Genomic DNA, 21,550 nt, shown 5'->3' on the forward strand with positions numbered 1-21,550 from the left:
CTTTAAATCCATAGAATATCTTAGTAGAAGTGGCAACTGCAAGATCCAAACATAATTTGGACTTTTTGAAAGTGAAGTTCAATTGATTCAATTTCACAAAGAGACATCATAAATTACAAGAGCTACTTTAAACTGTCTACAGGTCACTTTAAGTATACTAAGATGCATATGTATTTCAACACTTACACCTATAAGAGCAGGCAGGCAGTTCTGGAATGTAACTTTATCTTGATATTTCATTTGGGTTGTTTCACAATATGCATAGTGTTTATGTAAAAAAGAAAGTATCAAGAATACGATTACAGCATCAGTGAAGTCCACTAGTTCTGTTTATTTCCAGCCTATACATACAGAAAACAGCCACCTTCCCAAATTCACAGAAAACTGTTATTCACAGAGCTGTATTAAAAGAAGTAAGAAGCATATTTGTAAAAGCATTTTATCACATTTTGGCATCTATCAGTTACCAAAGGGGATTCAAATGGTTCTAAGCACTTAAATGAAAAAATAAGGGAAGAATAAAAGATGGGTAAGATAAATGTGGTGTCCTCGTGTTCTGTTACAGCAAAGAAAGATGTTTGAGACCCCAACACTTAGTTGCTCATCTACACTACAGCACTCAAAGTAACAACTGCCTGAATTGAAGCAGTGATCTGTATGAATCACAACCACTGTAGATCACATTCAAGCTGAAAACAGCAGATCTTATTTCACAGCAATGATCAGCAGCCACAAACTACATAAAGAGATACACTAGAAAACTCTCATCAGTACAGAAACAGAAATATTCTAGGTCTGCAATAGTTGAAGACTATGTGGATATTTCCATTTTATCCCTTTAAGGGACAATTCTATATCTCCTGCCTCCCTTATGGCAGGTTAGTATCTGAGTCCAGCTTAGTACTCAATACAAAAAACAAGAACAGAAACAATACTGCAGCTACAGTTATTTAGAATGAAAGCACTTTATTTTTTTCCAACCAAGTTCAAAGTCAAACTTAGAGCTGTGAGTCCACACTTCAATTCATAGGTATTAACAAAATTTGCGTGAAAAGTTTTAAAGATGGAAATTTTTCAGTTACTTCAAATTCAATCATGTTAACTAGCCCTGTGTTTTGTCTAGAATTCTCATCTTCCCCTCCTCACTTCTAACAAGACATTCACTATATTTAAAATAGATGAGCAATAAATAACATCAATAAGTGCTGAAGAATATATGTGGAAAGGGGAAGAAAAATAGTTGCATTTAGCCTCATTCCGAGACATAAAACAAGCTATTTAACTCATGGAATAAACATAGATTGTTTTAAGAAGGGTAACATAAGCACTAATAACACAAGCAAGCTCAGTCTATTTTCTCTGTGAATCTTTATCTGCAATGATTACTGTGTGTAGGATGGTAGACTGAAGGCAAAAATTAGACTACGCTGTCTGGCTTTTACCAAGGCTATTAAAAACAGCTCCATTTTTTTCCTTCACTCATGCAACATCAGCTCAATATAAAGTTCCTCTCAAAAGAACCAACTGCTTTCATAAACTTTAGCATTTGCATTGTGCAAAGCTGGAATAACTTCACACCAGTACCATAATTTGCATGTTTTTGTATCCTGAAAAAGTTGACTATGAACCACTGGTTTCATTTTGCACCAAAAAACTAGGCACAAAAAATAGCTGCAAATCTCCACACTAAGACAGACATTCAGTCTTCTGTAGAACTGGAAGATCTGGCAAGATGAACTGGCAAAAGCAACCACTTGGTAGTCTAAAATGTAAGCTTCACATAAGATACTTTCAAGTTTCCACACACAAGAATGTCCACTCTTTCAAGAGAAAAAACCCACAAAAAAAGAGCACAAATTAACACTGTAGCATCCATCTTCAAAACCTTTATCTCTTCAATGAAAAAATGCATAAAGACATTTAACTCCAAACTTGCTTCCTTCAGATGCCAGAAAATGAAAATACAGCTTGATTTATAATGTAGTGGAGCTGATGTCACTCAGCATAGGGCATGCGTACTTTGTCCTTTCCTACTGTCCCATCCCTCCTGCACCTCAAGTGTTAAAACTGCAGCCTCTGATAAAGCAACCTAACAGGAGGGGAAAAATAATTTTATTTATATTTCATTGCAAAGGGTAAGCTCTTGAAGGGCTGATGCTGTTTTTTTTCTTTAATACCAGCAACAATCTGCAAGCACTATTAAGGAGTGTGGAACTGCAGTACCTGTGTACCTGATATAGGAGTAGAGGACTCTTTCCTGAGAAACAGGCATAGCTCCTTCAAAAGAGACACACATAATCATTAAGACATGCTAACTTCTTCATACACAGCTAATTAATGGCATAGCTATTTCCACCTCCACTCTTCAGCAAGCTATGAGCAATATCTCAATGTGACCACTTACATTTACAAAACATTGGACTTTTTTTTTTTTTTTTTTTTTTTTTTTTTTTTTTTTTTTTCCAGCCCTGCAGAAAGAGACCATTTGCCAGTAGGATTCTTTAATTTCAGTTTAGGAGATGGGCAAATCCTGGGTCACACTTAAAAGTACCCCTTCAGCAAAACAGCCTTAAGTACTTATGGGGAACACTGAGGCAAAAGACATACTGTTTTTCAAAGACATCAGTTTCATATCAAGTGGTATAACAGAAAGATCAGCTTTGTGGAGGTCACCCTTCATCTCAAGTACATATGTGCTTCTACATCACAAGAACATACAGGAAAAGGATTAATTCTGCCTGGATCTTCTGACACATCGTAGGAACAGCATTTTTGGAAAGTGCCACAAAGATTAGCATTTATGCATGGGATAGCTCATAAACTTAATTCTTAGATTCACTGAGACAACTATATGAATCTAGCGGAGTTACACAGCTGTTAAGACATTTAACTCATGCCAACTTTGACCAGGTATTAAACATGTACATTCTGTAACAGTAAAACTGATTCCTTGCCATTTGTGAACTAGAGAGAATACAAGCTGAGCCTGAATATTAGCGCAAATAGTTTAAATGAATTAAGAACATGATGGAAAAAAATCATTTAATACAGACACCTGAATCTTGTTCTTACAGTCTAGTAGCTGCCTGAAAACAGTAAAAAATTCATTTAAAATAAGGCACAGATGCTAATGACATTGTTTAATACTGTATTATTGATCCTGTCAAAATACAACTTCTGGCAGTTAAAAAGAATGCATTACTTTATAAGATATTCCTCAGCAATGATCCTCAAGTAATCTTACCTTGCCTTTAAAACAAAAGCACTGTCCACACGTAGGATTTGTAACTCTATGGCCACATACAGAATTCATTACAAACCCATGTATCTAAATCTACATTCAAGCTAGATTTTTAAGTACTAGAGTATCCCTTTATTAATTACAACTATGCTTTCTTACATTATCAGAAATAAATGGCCATGAGTTACTCTGTCTATTAAAAAAAAAAAAGAAAAAAATATTTGAGTTTCTATAAACAGTATTCTCCTTGAGGAATAGTCTAAGAATTTCAACAATTGCCACCCAAATGATGAAACGAGACTTTGTTACTTTTTCATTTAAGCGTTCAACAGAACAGTAAAGTAATACAAGAATGTTGTCATATTACAGTTCCTTTAGAATTCAATTGATAGTAAGAATATTTGAAAAGTCCTATCTCAAAACCTTTTGAGCATGAAATATCTCTAATGATACATAACAATTCTAGCAAAAAGACTGGCTATGTGCATGTCTCCAGATTGTCCCACAAAGTTTCTAGATGTCCCAGAAACTGTAACTGACTGCCCTAGGAAATGCAAAACTTTGGTGGTTTACAGAACAGTCAAATAACCAAAAGCACCAAGTTTTGATGACAGATTTCTAGTTGGCCTTCAGAAGTCAGCAACAGTGATACATTAACTAAATACAAAACTAAGCAACAGGAGGCCTGAAGTTATTGACCACTACAGGAGTTTAAAATTCATTTATTTAATCTGTAAAGCAAAAACCACTTGGGGCTATCAAAAGACCTTTCTCCTGCATGTCAATAAAAGTGCACATGTTTAATGCTAGGTATGAAAACAACCCTTGCAAGTACTTATTTTTAAGAAAGTAGTCTATTTGGTCATACATGCTGTGCATGTATATTTTTAAGTGAAGAGCTGGCACTTTGTAAGCTTCCTAATCACAAAATTAAAAAAGGCAACAGCAAGCCTAAGATTAAGACTCCCTCAGAGCTATTATGATATAGCTTTTAAATTAAAATAGAACAGCATATCAATATGACATCAGAAGTTTATAGCTGTATTCTCAATGCTGTTGTTGGTATGAATTTGCCATCATTGATCAGGTTAGAACTTGACCAATTTTGCAAAAGCTCTTTGTCACTTTCTTAAAGGAGGTAGTATAAAAAGGGTGTGATTTGAACAACATGGCCTCACCTGGCTGTAAACATTTCCAACAAGAGACATAAATATCTATGATAAAAAGTATTGTGGAAGAGATTATTCTAGAAATTGGTTTTTTTGAACTTGAAAAGAAAAAACAGTAGATATATTTAATATATTTACTTATTTGCATGTAGTTTGAATGATACAGAACAAGATTACTGTGTTAGAAACCCACATACAGTATAAAAACACTTGTTAGACATAAATTCACCATTCTGCTGACATTCGCAATAACTGTTTATCCAAGCTTAACTTCAGGTATTTATAATATTTTTCATACATGAATCTTTGTATATGTGCAATGTTTCATTAACTACACAATGTGAAACCCTGATTTTTGTAGTTTTTCATCACAATCTGAACATAATAGCTATTTGCATTTTAACACATTGGCTTTTTGAAACACTAGTAATTAAGGCATCTTTGCTGTATAGTTTCTCAATAGTGCAAACAAAAACTGTCTTTAATAATTTGATTAAAACAAAGAAGTAACTGAATATCCCAAAGTTTTTTATATTTTTTAATGTAATTGGAAGATAGTTGTGCATTTTGGAGTTCTCTTGTGACAGAGACATTTAAAAGCTCTTAATGCTGATTGTTTTTGTTGGTTCCTTTTAACTGGTTCTGCTGTCTTGTCTTCATGACAGTATAATTCATCTTCTTTTATGCGATGATGGAAAATACAGTAGCATTTAAAGGAATACCTAGTAACTGAGCGAATCCCAAATGCAGCAAAGGCATACAGTTTTCATAGTGCACTTTCACCTCACTGAAGTAAAAGTTGCTCCTACTAGACATTTTTCCACTTCAATGTGAAGTAGATTGTTAGAGTTTTGTTAGTGGTTTCATTAAAGAGCTTGACAGTTCAGTTCTCTTCTGCCAGTATTTCTCAAAAGGCTTTCAGTACATATTTCAGGGATACTTTAGGGGATTGTTTCACCAAATAAACACACTGTTTCCCCATCATGTCAGTGTAGCTGCAATAAATAAGCATTTACATCCTAGAAGGAAAGAAAAGGAGAAAGCGTTTGTCATATTACTTATAGCTCTAACATCAACTCTATGTCTGACGCAGAGTAACCAATCAGGACCATAACGCAAGAATAATTATATTTGCCCAAATTTCAGAACAAGTTATCTTCACAATTACTTTCAATTAATGCTTTCAATGACATTTTTTAATGTACCAAAAAGCCTGCAAGAAGAGTAGAATTAGTTTTCAAAGCCATCAATTTGGTCTGTTATTCCTCTGCTCCCTGCATGAGCAGGAAAGATCATCATCATCTGATCATGTAGTTAAAATATATTGTGTATGATATTCCCTCACACTATACACTACCTATAGCTGCTATTCTGACCTAGCAAAAGAACTAGGCAATCTACATTACATGCTTTCATAAGCTCTACCAAACTGGGAGCTAGAACTCAGTTCTTCTGCATCCCTACTGACTGCAACTCTGGAAGAAGTTTGCACTTATCCCTGTAGGGACGTCAAAATTGAAGTTGCAGGTGCATAGCAGTCCCAAAAAAAAAGGAAATAATTTACTTGTTTGATACATCAAAGTGATCAATTCTGTAGGCATAGTATTATACATTTAGCAAAACTCCTTAAGGTGCAAGTAAAAGATGCAAATTATAAGTTTTTTTCAAGTTCACTCAAATCCCACACACAACTAAGTGTCTGCTCTAACTCCTTTCTGTCTACCTTCATCAGGTCCCTCCACCTGGAGAGGTTTCTATCTAGTGTAACTTTTGGTGCCCCAACTCAGAAAGCCATGTTTATAGAGATGAGCACAAAGAGCAAAACATGCATCTACCAAGCACCTTCACTGTGTTACTGATAGCACAACCTACTGAGAAATACAAGCAGGGATTTGTCTCAGATAGGCTCCTCTGCTCTCCACAAACTCATCATTTTCTAAGCATTAGGTCAGCAATAAGCTTTAGAATTTAGTATGTTGTCACTTGCCCCAGTCACCTGATGTGCAAATGCCAATGACATTCCTGGGCTAAGATTCTCCATTCTGCATTACACTTAAAACAATGGGTACAACAGACCTAATAGAAAACATCTGCCCCTTCCACAGTCTACCTACTCAACTAAGCTCTTTTTCACATCAATTGTGAAATAAATTCTCATTACTATTTGCTAATTTGTTATTAAGGAGATGCTTCCTCTGTAAAGTAAGAAAAAAAGGATAAAAACTATTATCATTCCAAATCACACAACTATCATAGGGAATCAACTCCAGATTTCTGTAAAAACCATGCAAAACACATGAGCATTAGCAGAAACTAAAGTAGAAGTGTTTCTCTCCAACCACAGTTTAGAGTAAGTAAAACAACATGAATACTGTAAGTGATACAACCATGTTAATTACTGAACACAACCAGAACTGGATTACCTTAGCTATATTACCAGTATATCCTGGAACCAGAGTAAGATGATTTTCCTGTTCCCACAAAACACTTAGCTGTTGTTTTAAAATATGAATGTTTCTGAAAGAAATAAACATCACTTTATAACACAGGTAGTACATTTCAGTAGTCTCTTTTACTAAAATGAATTATTAATACTGCATACAGACTTAGCCTATAGATATTGCCACAAGGTCTGAAAATTTTTGATTCAACTTCTACAGCATTTGTATAATCCCTGATATGACTGTGTCCTACATGTATTAAAAAAGTAGCAAAAAAAAAAAAAAAAAGAAAAAGCTAGTAACTTGACTATCCTTAAAGTACTTTTAAGCTTTAACTTTAAAATTATAATTTTGCCTTTTGTAAGCAAGCTGTGCTCCTGCTGATCAAAATTAAAACAGATTCAGATGAAACAGGCTACAGAAATACATTTAAATATTTCCCAATACTATACTCACCCATCTTCTGCCTTTTCTGTATGTGCAGATAGTTCTGACCACCATCTTTTAATCACAGCCTGAAGCCAGTTTAAACCAACTATCACATACCTGTAACAACACATTTTACACGTTATGCATTTCCTCCTCCCTGTACATTATCTACGGGCCAGATAAAGCGTTGAGATAAATTTGTAAGCAATTTAGAAAGCAACACATTTTCTATTCTGGAAGAAGGAAAATCTAGACAAATTGGTAGGTTTAAATACTTGCTTACAACTTCAATTTCTAACTGGCAAACCAAAGTCCTTGTTGAAAAAGCAGAAGAAAACTCTGCCTTGATTTCATGCTAAAGGCATATGGAAACCTCAATGTTATTCTTTTTTACTGCTTAGGATAAATAAATCTGCATAAGAGCAAAGCCATTCCTCTCCCAGAAGTCCCTAACATTGCAGAAAAGAACTTCTCCACCGCTGTTTTGTTAAAGGATAAAGGTTCAGAGGAAAGCTTCCATTCCAGAACTTTCTCATTTCTTGAGCAAAGCAGAGTTGGGAGAAGTGCAAAGAGAACAAGAGTCAGAGGATAAAAACCATTGATTTCTAGGGCTCTGCGTAGCCAAGAAGTTATAATATTTTAAAAACATCCCAAGCTGATACTTACTCTTCATATTTGCTTTTAAGCAGAGATTTCACTAAAGGCAAAAGATCTACACAGCAGCCAACTGAAACATATGGTTTTTCTTCCTGTAAACTTAAAAAACAAGATGTTTCAGAAGTGCTTGAATTTGAGTGTGGTTATAAGCAGATTCTAATCCCCCACTTTTTTCTATTTGTACCTGTTTGTAAGCACAGGAAGGCAGTCTACTACTACTCCAAGATCCTGTATCCTAGAAACATTAAGAATAAAATCAGAAGTGTTACTAGTAGATCCTCCTACTAGTAGTAGAAGTATATGCTTCCACTATAAATTAAAAAGTGTAACTAAGTCACAACATTTACAGAACTGCTAAAATCGCTGTGGCATATTTAAGAGTGCTATGATTTTAAGGATATAAAACAAGAGACTTATTTTACCTCACTAAGTAGGCTACCAGTTCACTTATACTTCTCCTTCTCCAAAAGGTTAAAGCCACGTTCAATCTCAGATTCCTGCTGAAAAGAACTTGAGCCATAGTTTCATGGTCCTGAGAAACCTGCATGTTTTTAAAAATATAAAAAGTTGCCACAAGTTAAGTAGCAAGCAATAAAACAATAAGCTACTCTAATATAATCTGGTATATAATACACTTTTCTACCAATTTTCAGTTGATGAGTCTGTTTTAGAAATTTATTTATGAACAGACAAACCTGTAAATTTCCCTTAGAAGGGGGCACAAAATTATTAGACCTACTTTCCTTGAAAGCTGCAAGAATAAGGTTTGTATCTTTTTACCACCTAAGATAGGTATGTAATAACTAAAATGAGCACTCATGAGCATCAACCTATAATTCTTAACAATGCTGAGAACTTTTTACTTAGAGGATTATTAATTTTGACACAATTTAGGTACAAGTAGTTACATTATTATTCTGAACTCAGACAGAAAAGCTTAATATCTGAAAAAGCTTGTTCTCTGAATGAAGTTCAGGCATTTTAATTAATTAGACCTTGGATTGGAACTAACACTGCAGAGCCACACACATCTCTCAAACCAGTTAAACAGTCATTTGTGGCCAGAGGCCAGTGATCTGGTCCTTAGCTTCTCAGAAAAGCAATCTTCCCCTGTCTTCATCTCCTTATCCATCTTTCTGCAACCACTTTATTGTAACTATTCTGCTCTTTTCTTGAAACTATCAAATTAAACAGCGCAGAAGTGCTGCAGACTTGCACCTTCAGCCCACTGGCCTCTCAGGGATCTCTCCTCATGGCAGCCCACATTTATAGCACTGTGACAAGACAGCATGGTGATGGTCTCTGATCTTACCTTCCCTGCCATGGCTCACCTTAAACACATGCAAGCCTTGATGAGTAACACAAATCTATTGCGACAGAAATGCAAAGTTCAACATTAAGGGACTTAAATGGCCTTCACTGTCACAAAATCCATTTCACTTAAATATCTGACCTCTTAGCCAGTTTCAGAAGCCTTGCAAGCATCCACTAGGTCTCATCAACCAATCCTAACAAGAAATAAAGCTCATACAAACACTTAAGTGAGTTTTGCACAAAGTTGATACTGCTATTGAAAACTGTCCTTATCTACCTCACCAGTTTATTTTCATTGATACACTAACATTTTCACACTTCTATAAACACACATATGCACATGTGTCCTGGCAGTTCACAAAACCTAAGCAGGCCAAAACAACATTCTCCTTTGGTGCTGGTACAATTTTAACCCAGTCAAGTCTGGCAGATCTGAGCTTCTGACCAGACACAAATACGAAGAAAAGTGGCAGGACTATTACTGCTGACAACTGTATCACCATAAACTGACAGACTGTACATCCCAAGACCTGATATTTGCAGAATTAAAGGAAATTAATCTGAAGAAAAAAAACTTTCACAGCTAATTACTAGGAACACTTCTTTTTTAAACTAAAGTTTCTTCAAACTCTACCCACCTCTGAAAAAAAAGCGCTGTATTTGGATGAGGGGCCTTCTGTTTGAGATGAGCCAGAGTCACTAGAATTCAGCAAGTGTGTACGACTGTTTTGAAGTTTTGCTGGCAGATTCCCTGCACAAGCCAGTTCATTTTCTTTATTTGCCATGTCACGGCCCCTAGATTTAGGGCACAGTTTCTTCCTGTAACAAGGCTTTGGAGTATAACAATGAACTTTCCTTTTACAATACACCACTTTGAAAAGAGAGAGGGGACTGGTCACTGTTTTTCCAACCGTTACTCTGCAATAATAAAGCACTAGTTTAGTGAAGGTTGATCAAAATCAAATCAATTGCATTAGTATGTTTATATATATACATAAAATTATGAATTCAGTAGTCAGAATTCAGGTTATTTAAATTTTTTTCCCCAAATACATATCTTAGTGACACTTGGGTTATCAGAAGTCATGCCACCAATATTCTTCCCTGTTTTTATTAATGCAGAGACTCATTATTATGGAAGGAAATACAAGAACCAAGAACTGTCATTAAAATCAAGACATATCATCCATTTGTGTTTGCTTTGGTGTTGAAATAAATTTCAACTGCATCTTCCTCCCTGCTTCTGTCACACTTTAAACTCAGGAATCACACAGCACAGCCCTCCTACCTGTTTGTGTATGAAGCCAGCTGTTTTGGAGATTTCTTACCCTGGAAGAAAGGAAGTAAGAGGAAAAAAAATCTGTATTACTAAACAGGCCAAAACACTCCTGTCCATACTTAGCCTTAATCATAACACTTACATTGTGTACATCAGCAAGACAATGTTATGATCTTTTTTTGTTAACACTAGTCACAAAATATTAGTATTAATACAAAATTTCAATAAACAGACATCTTCACCACTTTTTGAAGAGGTCTTACAGTAAGTTTTCCTCCCTTGTGCTTTCTCTGTACTCCACGTACTCTTCAGCCAGTAACACAGGTATGAGGTTACAAAAACTACTTTTGAGTAGCAAGAATCTAATGAAAATCTACACATTACCAATGTGGTAGATGAAGCTGTATGATTATACAACAGATACATTTCAATGAAAGGGTTTCACCTACTCTGCCTCTCACTTGTGACATGTAGCTCTCTTGGCAAGAAAGAACTATTTCATGACATAATTCCTAGATTGAAACATTTCTGGCTAGATTGCAGAAAAGCAGGCATGAGTAAGACTGCATCAGTACCTACTGCTCCTATGGACGATATGATGCACTGATCTGTGCTGTCTGTATCTATTACAACACAATTTTCAACTATTAAGCTATTCAACTTAAAGTTCTATTGCACATCTAAACATCAAATGCTTAGTAGTGCTGGGCTTCTAGATTTAGACTGCTCAGAACTATGAACTTGTTTAAATCTTCACTTTTCTCAGAGGACATAAAAAAACGCAATAAACAACACAAACAGCTTACCTCCTTCATGATCTTTTTAGTGGAAGAAGAGATTCTTTTTCTGGGGAGATCAATGGGATGACCTTCAATATGCAATACTTTCTGTTTTTTAACATTGTGAGCTTCAGATGCCATAATCTCTCAAATCCCTGTTCTCAAGGGAAACACATTTAGTTGTATTTTCTAAATCATTCCATCAGCTTTCTTCAAATGCAGCTAGCAACACTAGAATTCAACTATTTGCAAGATCTTCCACACTATATATAACCCAAGACATCATCCTTTAGTGAATGTTAGCTGGAGGCCTTATTAGTAACATGTTGAGAATTTCAAAATCCCTATTTACTTTCAAAAAAGAGGGAACAAAACCAAATCACCCCAAGAAACAGAGGCAAAGATTCTGTTTTTAAACCAGTTTCTATATCTGTACTGAGGGTCCCATACAAACAAGAATTCAAGTAAAGAATTGGGCAATTTATAAGACTCTTTCTTCACACTATGAATTTCATCTGCTGCCTAGAGAAAAATTATTGGTTTCACACCTGTTTCCAAGTGCAAAAGGCAGCTAAAATAACTGATTGTTTTTCAGGAAGAAAGCGAACTTCATCAAAATAACAAAGGTTGAAAAGAAAAAAAGAAATGAAATATCTTCCCCTTAATTTATTGGCAAATGTACATCCCCCCCTTTTCGTCAAAGCAGTACTTCAGCTATTTGTTATACTAAAACCCACAACTTTATTTTATGTCTAAAGTCCTTTGTCTTGAAGTATGCAAGTATTTCTATAATAATCAACACCATATTATTTTGCATCTTTTGTAACTGATCAAAAGATCTACTGCCTGAGGCTAGGTTCAACTACTATGTCATCACAGAGGTACTGCTCTTGAAGTGTTTTACCAAGACATCCTATGCTACTGTCAAAAGAACTGCTTGCTCCAGCATTACTGGCTTTTCCCCTAAAAGGTGAAACTGGTCTTAACGTGAGTGCTTCAATCTCTCCCCTCCACCTTTAGCTGCAGCCCTATCCCTCTTACTCTATGTAGCAGATTTACTCCACATTAAGAACTTCAGCATTTAAAAGACTAAGACACTGAGCACTGAATAAGCCAGACAGGAAATAGCTTATTAGCCATGAAGATCTATGCAGCAGCTAAAGGCCATCAAATAAAGCAAGCAGGTGGCAGGCCCAAAACAAGACAGATGTTGTATTTGGGCACACTAAAATCCATGTTGTAGGGTGCAGTAGAAGAAAAAAAAAATTCTTCAAATGTTCTGGTATTCTTCAGAATCTGATTAGTACTAAAGAACTTCACTTGAGATCTCCCTCTCAAAAAACCAAGTATTTACTGACAAAATCCCTTATCCTGTAAGATGGGAACATGGAGCCCTCCAACTACAGCAAGAACTGCAAATGGCAGCATTACTTTGGGTAGTATCTTTAACAGCTGGTGGACAGTGTTTTTCCAGATGTAAGTCTGGCTTAAGACTGGTTCATTAACTTAATTTTTTCACACTATGAGACAGTGATGAGGAGTTATCCTTTTGTTAGCTCTCCACACTTCCTAGTTCTTCCACACAGGCTTGTAAATAAACATTTCCCTGAAGTTTAAATAAAACCTCACAAAAACAAACACCTCTTCCTCTGCTTATCAGACTGGTTAAAACCATTATTTGGACTCAAAATGGGCTGTATACTAAAATTTGAACTTGGAGCACAACACAAAGGCATATGCTGAACAACTGGACTTTTGAAGAAAAACTCAACAATCCTAAAATCCAAACAAATCTATCCTTCTATTCAGGTCAGTGATGAAGAGGACTTGGAAAACTTCTTGATATTTTTTTTTCTATCCACTGTTTGACAGTAATACTGAGGGGAAAGCAATAAACTAAAATATTAGGGGGGACAACCTCCAACCACCAGAGTTAAAACCCACAGTCACCTAATCAGATGCTAAACAAATCCTTAATCTCTGTTGCTGGAGAATAATTTTTGTGATTACTTCGATAACACACTATCAGCTTACAATTCTTCATACCTAACAGTGACTGTTCCTTATTTTTCCTTGTTTAATAAATTATCTCAATCTACCCTCATCTTTCACACTAAAGCAGTACAGAAGAATATGATCACCAAAATAAATGACAGCACTGTATAACCAGAATATTTTTTCCTTAAAAGAAGTGTAAAATATTAGAAGGCTATAAAGAAATGTCTTACCAAGGAAATTCAATTAGCATATCAGTTTTTAATACTGGGCTCTAAAAAGCATCTAACATCTCAAAGTACTGGAGCTACCTGAACTGAAGAGAGAGGACTCTGGATGGAAGGAAGTTCCTTACGAAAGGTAGCATGTGTCCAGGAGAAAAGTTTAGAGAATTTTACACTCTGAGAAATCTGACATAAGAATATATTGTTCCCCAGCCTCCCAGTTGAAACAGAACAATGGAACAAAAACAAAACAATGAATTCTTTCCTTAAAGACTGGTAAAAGAAATTCAAAAGGTCAAAAGATGATTGGATATCAAGAAATGTCTGATGAAGCAAAGTAAAATTCTTCTGCCCAACGGATTAGAGAGGTTTCCATAAATTAATCTGTTGAGGGTCTCAGAATAAGCAGAAGTAGCAGTGAACATTTGAGCAGAAATGAAACAGCTCTGCTTTTAGCCAAGGTGCAGAATCTCTCCCTTGGAGCTGCCAAAGTACCTAAAGAAAACAGTCAATATTTAAAGAGTGCCTCAAGGAAGATCCAGACTGACATCTCTGCTGTGCTAATTAGTACACAATGTAATGAAGAACAGACTTAGTGGACACAAACAAATAATATAATGGGAGAGATTCAGCCTGGCTGTCACTAAGGCAACACAGCCTGGAAAAGAGAAAGCTCCAGGGTGACCTCACTGTGGCCTTCCAGTACCTGACGGGGCTACAAGAGAGCTGGAGAGGGACTTTTTACCAGGACATTTGTAATAGACCAAAGGGTAATAGCTTCAGACTGAAAGAGGGTAGGTTTACATTGGATATTAGGATAAAATTCTTTACTGAGAGGGTGGTAAGGCACTGGAATGCATTTCCTAGAAAAGTGGTTAATGTCTTGTCTTCAGAAGTGCTCAAGGCTAAGATGGGGCTTTGAGCAATCTGGTCTAGTGGAAGGTGTCCCTTCCTTCCCATGGCAGGGAAATTGGAACTAAAAGATCTTTAAGGTCTGTTCTAACCCAAATTATTCTATGAAGTTCTGCTCTGCAAAGTTAATGGAATTTATTAAGAGAATGGTAGTACGTTGCTATTTTGGACACAGAAAAGACAAGGCAGGCAGCAGAAGATCAGGCAGGAAAGCTCTATTTTAATTTTCTGATTCTATCTTATATACACTTTGATCAGAAGGCAAAAGATTGGCTACACAGGTTGCCACCTCTTTGACTTCGTTAGTGAACATCACCACCAATTATATTTCTCCTCCCAGAGAAGAAATATGTAAACAAAATAGATAAGTTCTAAATATATACATAGTTTACATGAAGCTGTGTGAGAATCTCCACTGCAGAGATTCAAACACGCAAAAGCAAGAAACTTAGGGCAACAGTAGTACAACATGGATAAAGGGCAACTAAATGATAGACTGTTTGAGTTTCCAAGTCCCTCACTTAAATCTTGAGGAAACTAAGCAACTAAGTGAAAAAAGGGAAAGCTTTTGCATGTACAGGTATCTCAGGGAACAGCCATAAACTGTCTAAATGGTTTCCACACTGCAGAAAATCACATCCAGATCACTGGGGAAAACCTGCACTTGGTTTATGCTCATAATATATTCATTAATTACTTCACAAAAGGGGATGAAGACTGTTGACAATACAAAGTCATACCAGTGAACCTAAGGCCTAACTGAAGAACTGGAGAAGGATGGTGATGTACAATAAGAGAAGCAACGCTTACAGATCAATATAAAGCAAAGCCTATGTATCTGCAGGTAGGAGAAAATTATGGGTCCCTGTTGGAATCACAGTCTCTGAGATAGTAACTGCCATCCACAACAATACCCGGATACACGACAGTTTACTTTAGATCACTTGAGTGTTTAATGCTCCATATGGATCAATAAATAGAAAAAACCCGAGAACACTATTGTGACAGTGTACAGAACTAATCAGAGCCTGTATTTCAAATACTGAGAGCAGCATTAGTTAACTTTCTTGAAAACACCAAACCAACCCTAAAAAGTCAAAAAAACTTCTCAGTAAAGTAAAAAACAGCTCAGACAAAGGCAAGTTAAAAACACATGGAATACTGTTCATATAAGGAACAACTGGATTAGATTAGCCTCTTCAGTCTGGAGAAAAGGCTACTTATAGCCAACAGGGAAAGTAACACAAAGGCCTACAAAATGAATGGCTTGGAGAAGATGCATAGAGATTGTGCCCTCTCTTGCCCAATATGAAAATAAAGGGTCAACAGACAATAGCTGAAAGTCAGATCAAAACTAACAAGGGTAAGCTGTGTGCAAATTATAATCAACCTGAACTTGCCACAGGATGTTGTGGACCCAGATGTTTTATATGTGTTCTAGAACAGACTGTGCAAATACATTAGAAAAATAGACTAAATTCAGATAAAATTATTAAATTCAGATACCCAACCCACATAGTTCAGACAGAGCAGAACACAAGCAGAAGAATCTGGTATATACAAACCTAACAGTGCTATAATAAACTTAGTCAATATCTTAAGAAGCCAGCTTTGAAAGGCTTAGTAACACCTAGGAAAATGCTGTCTGGCCAGCAATTAAAAAGATGAATGCTACAGGATGAAAGGCACTTTACATGGCTCATCACAATCTTGATCTCCTATTTGCAGTTGAATATCATATAGGGATAGCTAATGAGACACTACAGCCCATGTAATTTTGGGATATATACAGAGGGTTCTTAAACTGGCATTAGATACTAATTTATACAAAGTCAAACAACCTATACCTTCATGTCTCTAATTTCTGACTTTTCCCTTGTCATGAGCACAGCTAGTTGTAATTGATCAGGACAATCTGCTACACAATCTCATTGAGGCCAATTCATTTCCCCCACTTTACAGAGCTTTAAAAATTAAACGAAGGATAGAATGCATGTCCCTTCAGCTCTGCCTTGGTCTATCAAACACTCCTAAACTGTTATACAACTGAACAAAGTAGACTGCAAATCTGAACAGAGATGTATGATTTCAGTAGGAAGACAGAATCAAATTCCACCAATTTCCCTCATACTGTGGGTGATTTCTCACAGCAGACAATCTTCCCTTCCCCCACTTTTATTCTCTTCAATCTTCAGTAAGCAGAAGGACTAAATAGCAGCCATGTCTCCTGAGAAGCAGCTGGTTTGTCCCCACAGTCAACAGACACCACCTGTGCTAAGTTTTCTTAAAGGTTCTACTGATATTTTCTCTCTCTGATCTCTCCCAGATGCAATAAAACTCTTTAGGTCACACCAGAACTAGGCAAAGAAAGTCAGCACTAACATGCTTTCAAGTGCATATCTACCAAAGACAAGTATTAACAACTCTGCCACTCCCTCCCATGTCCTAAGTTCTGGGCATGGCCCCCAGAGAGGGACAAACTCTTCTTGATGTGTTATGTAATCTACATGCATATTAACATAATATTGTTTTCTTACAGAACACAGGTGGGACTACTTTGCATGGCAGCAAGGAAAATGTAAAATACTTAGATATCTTAAGCCATCAGCAATACCTTTTAAAAAACACATTCTTCCATCCTATTCCTTGTCCAAATCCTAAATAGCTACTCTTTTCTGCAGCATCCCATGTGCACCAGCCATGGCAAATGTTCCTGTGATTCTCCTCCACCCCACAGCAACCCAACTGCAAGTTCAAGGATGACAATAATAAATTCAGATGAAAGAGCTAATTAATCGTTATTCCCAAGGAGGAGAGCACATGCTTTGAAAGCATTCCAAGTAGGTATGCAGCAGGAAAGCAGGAATGGTCAGCTCATTTCACTGTCCATTATCAGATCTACAATGGTCACACGAAACTTCCAAGAATGGTTATTTCAAATTTACATCCAAAAGGGTAATTTGCTTACAAAAATAAACTAGTACTATCTTATGATGTAGAAGTGATTTTGTAAGCTTGGCATAACTTCCTTTCATTTTAGCTCTGATAAATGTTACAAAATCCATCTGTCTGCTTTAGAAGGCCTCCACATCCTTTGCATATGAAACAGTTTGGTTTTTTTCAAATTCCTTTTTTAGTCATTGATATACTGACAGTTCACCAGCTGTTAAATATTGAATTTTCTTAAAAAAAGGAAGTGGAGTTCAAGATTCTAAGGCGTGTGAAAATGCAAAATTTTTCTGCAACATTATAAAGAGTGTTATATGCCAGCAGAACACAGGGTTTTAATGTGCTACACCTGTCAGACCATTTGTTCCAGTTTAAAGTTTTCTATATTGATAAAAATGATAGGAATTTCACTAAATAAAAATACTATTTGAACAACTAGTTATGGTAAATTAGCTTATACCTAAGATTTAAGCTCACTTTCCTCTTACATATGGAATTCACATGTGGCCCACTGTCAGTCATAATGAACTTCCAAAAATGACCACAGGTCACAGTTCATCCAAGTTTAGTGAGGATGAACCCAGGTGTGCATTACATCTCCTCGAGGAGATAGCCCAGGAGTCTAATAACTGAACTGTATGTACATTTTCTACAAAAAAAGGTCAAACAAGAACTCAGTTTTCTGCACTGGGAGGTACCATTTACAGATATGTTAAGCTGTCATCAGGTAATAGCAGTTGTCAGTGGTTAAGTCCTTTCTGAACTCATCTTTCACTAATGAAGATACTTCAACCTGTTGATTTTCACTTACAAACACTCTGAGGACAATAAGTTTGGAAAAGCTTTGTAACTGAGAGGTGTTATAAAATAAATAAATTTCCACAACACTTAAACATTAATGTTTTATACAATTCTTTAACAAACTACCTACGAAGTTAAATGCAGAAATTTATTTTACCATTTATTGCTCAACCCAAAGAGTTGAAAAAAACAGCACAAGAATTTTGAATTCAAACCCAGAGACAGACATACTGACAAACCCCTCAAGCTCCAAACTCTGTGGAAGCTAGGGAAGCACTCACTACATGCCCACCTGGCTGAACAGCCTGTGATTACACGTCACACAACTTGCACGTGGCTTTTTACGATAACCTCAAATACACTTCTATTATTGACTGTAGTCCGTTTATAGTATTTAAAAAAACTTTCTTAGTTTATACTCAAGCTTCTTACCCTAGCACCAACACAGAGTTATTTTTTTAAATAGTTGATTTAAATTGTTATGAGATAAAATATATATCACTTAGAATCGCTATATATAACAATGTTATGAAATATAAAACAAATTTAAAAGAGAAGTTTTGAAAGTGGCCAAGTGAATATATATATACACACGGCTACAAGAATACATGCACATCAGCATACTGAAATATGCTTTTTAATATACACATACAAAACGCCTTAACAATATTATTTTTAATATATTATAATGAAATCCTGAGTTTTAAAGTTTAGGAATTCAAATCAATGGTAATTTGAGTTCAATGAAATAACATTAGAGAAATTTAAATCAAAACTACCTGGACTGTTAATAAGAAATTAAAGTGGCATCTTAAGACAAGAACATGTTCTTTTCCAATCAGCAAGGCCAAAGAGGCACAAATCTGCCTTCTCTCATGCTTTTATTCTATTAAACATGGGTAACTACAGATTTTTAATTCTTTCCCTGATTACAGCCAACGAATGGTAAGAAGAAAAAAACAAGACGACAGGAAAAGCAAAAAATGATGTTCCAAGATCACCACCTAATCTCTTTCCTTAAAAGATCTCCGTATTCAAAATGTCTTTATTTTAAATTTGCATGCCAAATCATCCAGCACAACATCGAAAAAATAATCTGACGGATACTGAACAAAGTAATTAACGCAGGATCTGTTCCTCAAGCACTTAAGGTTCTCCACCCCCCCCTTCTTTCCCCCTGGAATCTGTCACACCCAAGAAATTAAATCCGTCAGCAGAGCAGGCCTCACACCCAGCTTGTTCTCCTCCCTTTCGGCAGCACCAAAGCCTTCCCTGCTCTCCTGGCACGTATCCGCCACTGCACACGCTTGCTTCGAGCTGAGGCTGCTGGCACCATTTCAGAAAGGGACCGAAGCGGCAGAACCCGCTCTCCGGAGGCGGCGGGCACCGCGCACAGCTGTGCCGGGGCGCCGGGCGAGGCCGCCGGGGAGCGGGACCGAGCGATTCGCACCCCCGCGCTGCCCGCGGCCCCCACGCCCGGCGCGCCCGGTCCCGGCGGGGCAGAGCGCGGCCCCGCTGCGCTACTCCCGGCGGCGGCCCGGGACGCCCCCCGCGGCACTCACCCGCTGCTCATGTTCGGGGCCGGGCCGGCCGGGCGGGCGGAGCGGCGGGGCAGCGCTATTGCCGGGGCCCGGCGCCCGGAGCCTGCGCCATTCAAACGCCGCCGCGGTGCACGCCGGGCCGCGCGCGCCGCGCCACGCCCCGCCGCGCGCGCCTCGCGGCATGGCGACGCCCTCTGGCGGCCGCGGCCTCGCGCCGCGCCACGCCCCGCCCCGCCCCGTCGCGCGCCGCCTGCGTCACTGCGCGCCCGCGCGGCCTCGGGGGCGGAGCCACAGCCGGGAGGGAGCCCGGGGGTGCCGGGTGATCCCTGGTCATGGAGCTCGGGGCCCGCGCTCTGCCCCCGCCCGCCTGCCGGCCGCCAGGGACCAGCCCTGGTTATGAGTGTGTAACGCTCGGACTGGCTGCGGAATCCATGGTAGCTCCACGCTCTGCTGCTTTATCACAGAGTCACAGAATAAGCTGAGTTGGAAGGGCCCGACAGGGGTGACCAAGTGCAGCTCCTGCATAGCACCATCCCCAGGAGTCACAGCATGTGCCCCACAGCACTGCACGCTGCCAGCCTGGTGCTCTCACAGTGCTTAAACACCCTTCGGATGACAAACCTTTTCCTAATATCCAACCTAAGTCTCCCTTGACACAACTTCAGGGGGTTATCTCAGGTCCTGTCACTGGTCGCCACAGAGAAGGCATCGGTGACCCCTCCAATTCCCCTCACAAGGAGGTTGTAGGCTGCAGTGAGGTCTCCCCTCAGCCTTCTTCAGGCTGAAAAAAGTGATCTCAGCGACTCATACGGCTTCTCTTCAAGATCCTTCACCATCTTCATTGCCCTACTTTGGATGTTCTCTAATAGCTTAAAAACATATTGTGGTGCCCAAAACTCCCCCCAGCACCCATGCCTTTGAGGGAGTTTTGTTTTGTACTGTCTGCGAATTTGTTTAGCATCTCCTCCAGTCCTGTGCCCAGCTCATTAATGAAGATGTTGACAAGGGATGAGGATGGAGCCTTGGGAAGCACACTAGTGACAGGTCACCAGTCTGATGTCACCCCCTTCACTATAACCCTTTGCACCTGACTCATCAGCCAGTTGCTCACTCATCCATCACATGATGTGTTTCCCCTGCTGTGCATTGGACATTTTATCCAGAAAGATACTATGAGGAAAAGTATTGAAAACTTTGTTAATTATAACCAGTAAGGCCTTTCTGTCCTGGCTCCTCTTGTGTAGAAGCTAACAAAAGACATAGTTTTTGCAGGAGATGGTATCCTTATTTTATTGATGGGCTCCTGAAAGAGAATGACACTACTTTTCCATAGGTAGGGAAACATGTAGCCCCAGTTTCAGGTGCAGATGAAAGGCTGCCAAGGGGAGGTAATAAACAGTATTTCACTATCAACATTCCCCTTTTCATCTTAAACATCCTGGTGATTAGTAATACATTATTATTTCCAGTTTAAATTTATTCACATCCGGCTTATTCTTCTAGTACCAATATTACCCTGTAGTTTAAACAACTCTCACTGACAGCTGTTTGCTGTAAGAGAATAATATCAGAGAGTAATTTGATCCTCTCTATTTCATTTCACTCACCTAAGAGTCTTGGCCTCTCATTGCAGGATAGATAGTAATTTTGTTTGCTCAGGCATCCTAAAGTCACTTTTACCTACATTAGGGTCAGAGTTAGGGATTATGGTTAGTGTTAGGGTTATGGTTAAGTTTAGGATTAGGGTTAGGATTAGGGTTAGGGTTGGCATTAGTTACAAGTTTGAACAGTCCAGTCTTCCAGATGTGTGAAGGGCCTA

General features: G+C 38.0%; 1 protein-coding gene across 1 annotated transcript; it reads right to left on the bottom strand.

The window, feature by feature from the left end:
• Nucleotides 1-321: 321 nt before the first annotated feature.
• KATNBL1 (katanin regulatory subunit B1 like 1) lies at nucleotides 322-19,850 on the bottom strand. The gene is made up of 10 exons (XM_083864369.1): nucleotides 19,753-19,850; nucleotides 11,337-11,464; nucleotides 10,540-10,580; nucleotides 9,890-10,169; nucleotides 8,360-8,478; nucleotides 8,122-8,172; nucleotides 7,947-8,036; nucleotides 7,308-7,397; nucleotides 6,834-6,927; nucleotides 322-5,429 (listed from the first exon to the last, which is right to left on the bottom strand). The coding sequence occupies exons 2-10, from the start codon at nucleotides 11,448-11,450 to the stop codon at nucleotides 5,397-5,399; spliced, it is 912 nt and encodes a 303-aa protein (XP_083720495.1). The 5' UTR covers nucleotides 11,451-11,464; nucleotides 19,753-19,850; the 3' UTR covers nucleotides 322-5,396.
• Between the last annotated feature and the right edge of the window lie 1,700 nt (nucleotides 19,851-21,550).

This window comes from Zosterops lateralis, assembly GCF_965231275.1.
Source record: "Zosterops lateralis genome assembly, chromosome: 6".
Taxonomy (NCBI): Eukaryota; Metazoa; Chordata; class Aves; order Passeriformes; family Zosteropidae; genus Zosterops; species Zosterops lateralis.

Coding starts and splice junctions, on each gene's coding strand:
- KATNBL1 (XM_083864369.1), bottom strand. CDS start 11,450: ATGGCATCTGAAGCTCACAATGTTAAAAAACAGAAAGTATTGCATATT. Junction 8,479..9,889: donor ACAGCGCTTTTTTTTCAGAG/GTGGGTAGAGTT, acceptor AAAAACATGCAG/GTTTCTCAGGACCATGAAAC. Junction 8,037..8,121: donor CTTCCTGTGCTTACAAACAG/GTACAAATAGAA, acceptor TTGTTTTTTAAG/TTTACAGGAAGAAAAACCAT.